Source organism: Austrofundulus limnaeus, unplaced genomic scaffold (genome assembly GCF_001266775.1).
Source record: "Austrofundulus limnaeus strain Quisiro unplaced genomic scaffold, Austrofundulus_limnaeus-1.0 Scaffold121, whole genome shotgun sequence".
Lineage (NCBI taxonomy): Eukaryota > Metazoa > Chordata > Actinopteri > Cyprinodontiformes > Rivulidae > Austrofundulus > Austrofundulus limnaeus.
Window position 1 is genome coordinate 855,674 of NW_013952523.1, and position 1,038 is coordinate 856,711.

The window sequence follows — 1,038 nt, forward strand, 5'->3', positions numbered from 1 at the left end:
CACACGCGCGCGTGTGTGTTTTGTTTCGCCCGTGTGCTATGACACAGTTTACTTGGCGTCTGAAAATACTTTTCCTCAAATGTATTTTGAATCAGAAAGAGCTTCACTGAGTGAGAAGCAGTGTGGAGAGCAGCGGACAGTAAGTTTCACTTTCACTTTTGCTCTGTTACTGCTGAGAGCCTGCAGGAGCTGCGCTCTTTGCTGGCGGACACAGAGGTGAGAACCGAGCCGGTACCGAGCCCAACTCACTGCCCCTCACCGGTTCTAAAGGATCTAACCTGACTCCCCCCCCCCCCACCACAGTTTCACTCTAAGATGGAGAACGCAGAGGTGCTGGAGATGACCGTGAAGAAGGTGGAGGACATTCTGAAGAACCGGACCCAAGGTCAGACCTCAGTCCAGCTGCTGGATGACAGAACAGCTGGAGCCAGTAATGATAGAGAACACAGCTCAGCCTTCAGATAAACCTTTACTGGGGGCTTAACTCTGAGTTTAATGTGATGAATGAAGGATGCAGGTTTCAGCTGGAAGATTAAAAAAAAAAACTAAATCCAGAAAAAACTCAAGTCTGAGTCTCAGACCAACTTCTGTTCACTTATCTGTTTATTATAAGTCTACATCGTTTGGGGTTTTCCATTTAAAATCTCTTTCCAGTCGGTTGTTTCTTTGGTCGATGCTGTGGACTTCAGATTCAGCAGAGATTTAATGCTGCACACAGAGAGCTGGATGTTATTTAACAGTTCTCACTGAGCTGTGGCTGTATAGGTCAGTGGTTCCCAAACTTTTTATCTTCTGACCCACAAAATATTCATGGCAAAAACTTCTGACCCCAAATATTACTGGTCTGAGCACACGAACTTCGTTAATAACCCTAAAAACACAGGCTTTTTGACAATCTAAACAGCTTTTACACAAATATAAATACTTATTTTTATTTATTTTGTGTTTTTGTAATAGTTAGAGGGAAAATATTACATCAGCAATTATTTTATTACCCTTTAAACTGATTTCTGGAGATTATCCAAGGTGCTTCATGAC

At 42.9% G+C, this 1,038-nt stretch overlaps 1 protein-coding gene across 1 annotated transcript in view; it reads left to right on the top strand.

Moving 5' to 3' along the window:
• Window positions 1-1,038, top strand: part of her13 (hairy-related 13) — a gene marked incomplete in the record, with an annotated part of 6,275 nt that overhangs the window by 470 nt on the left and 4,767 nt on the right. The window contains 2 exon segments of the mRNA XM_014015002.1: window positions 181-216; window positions 304-385. Coding sequence (XP_013870456.1) covers window positions 181-216; window positions 304-385 — 118 coding nt within the window.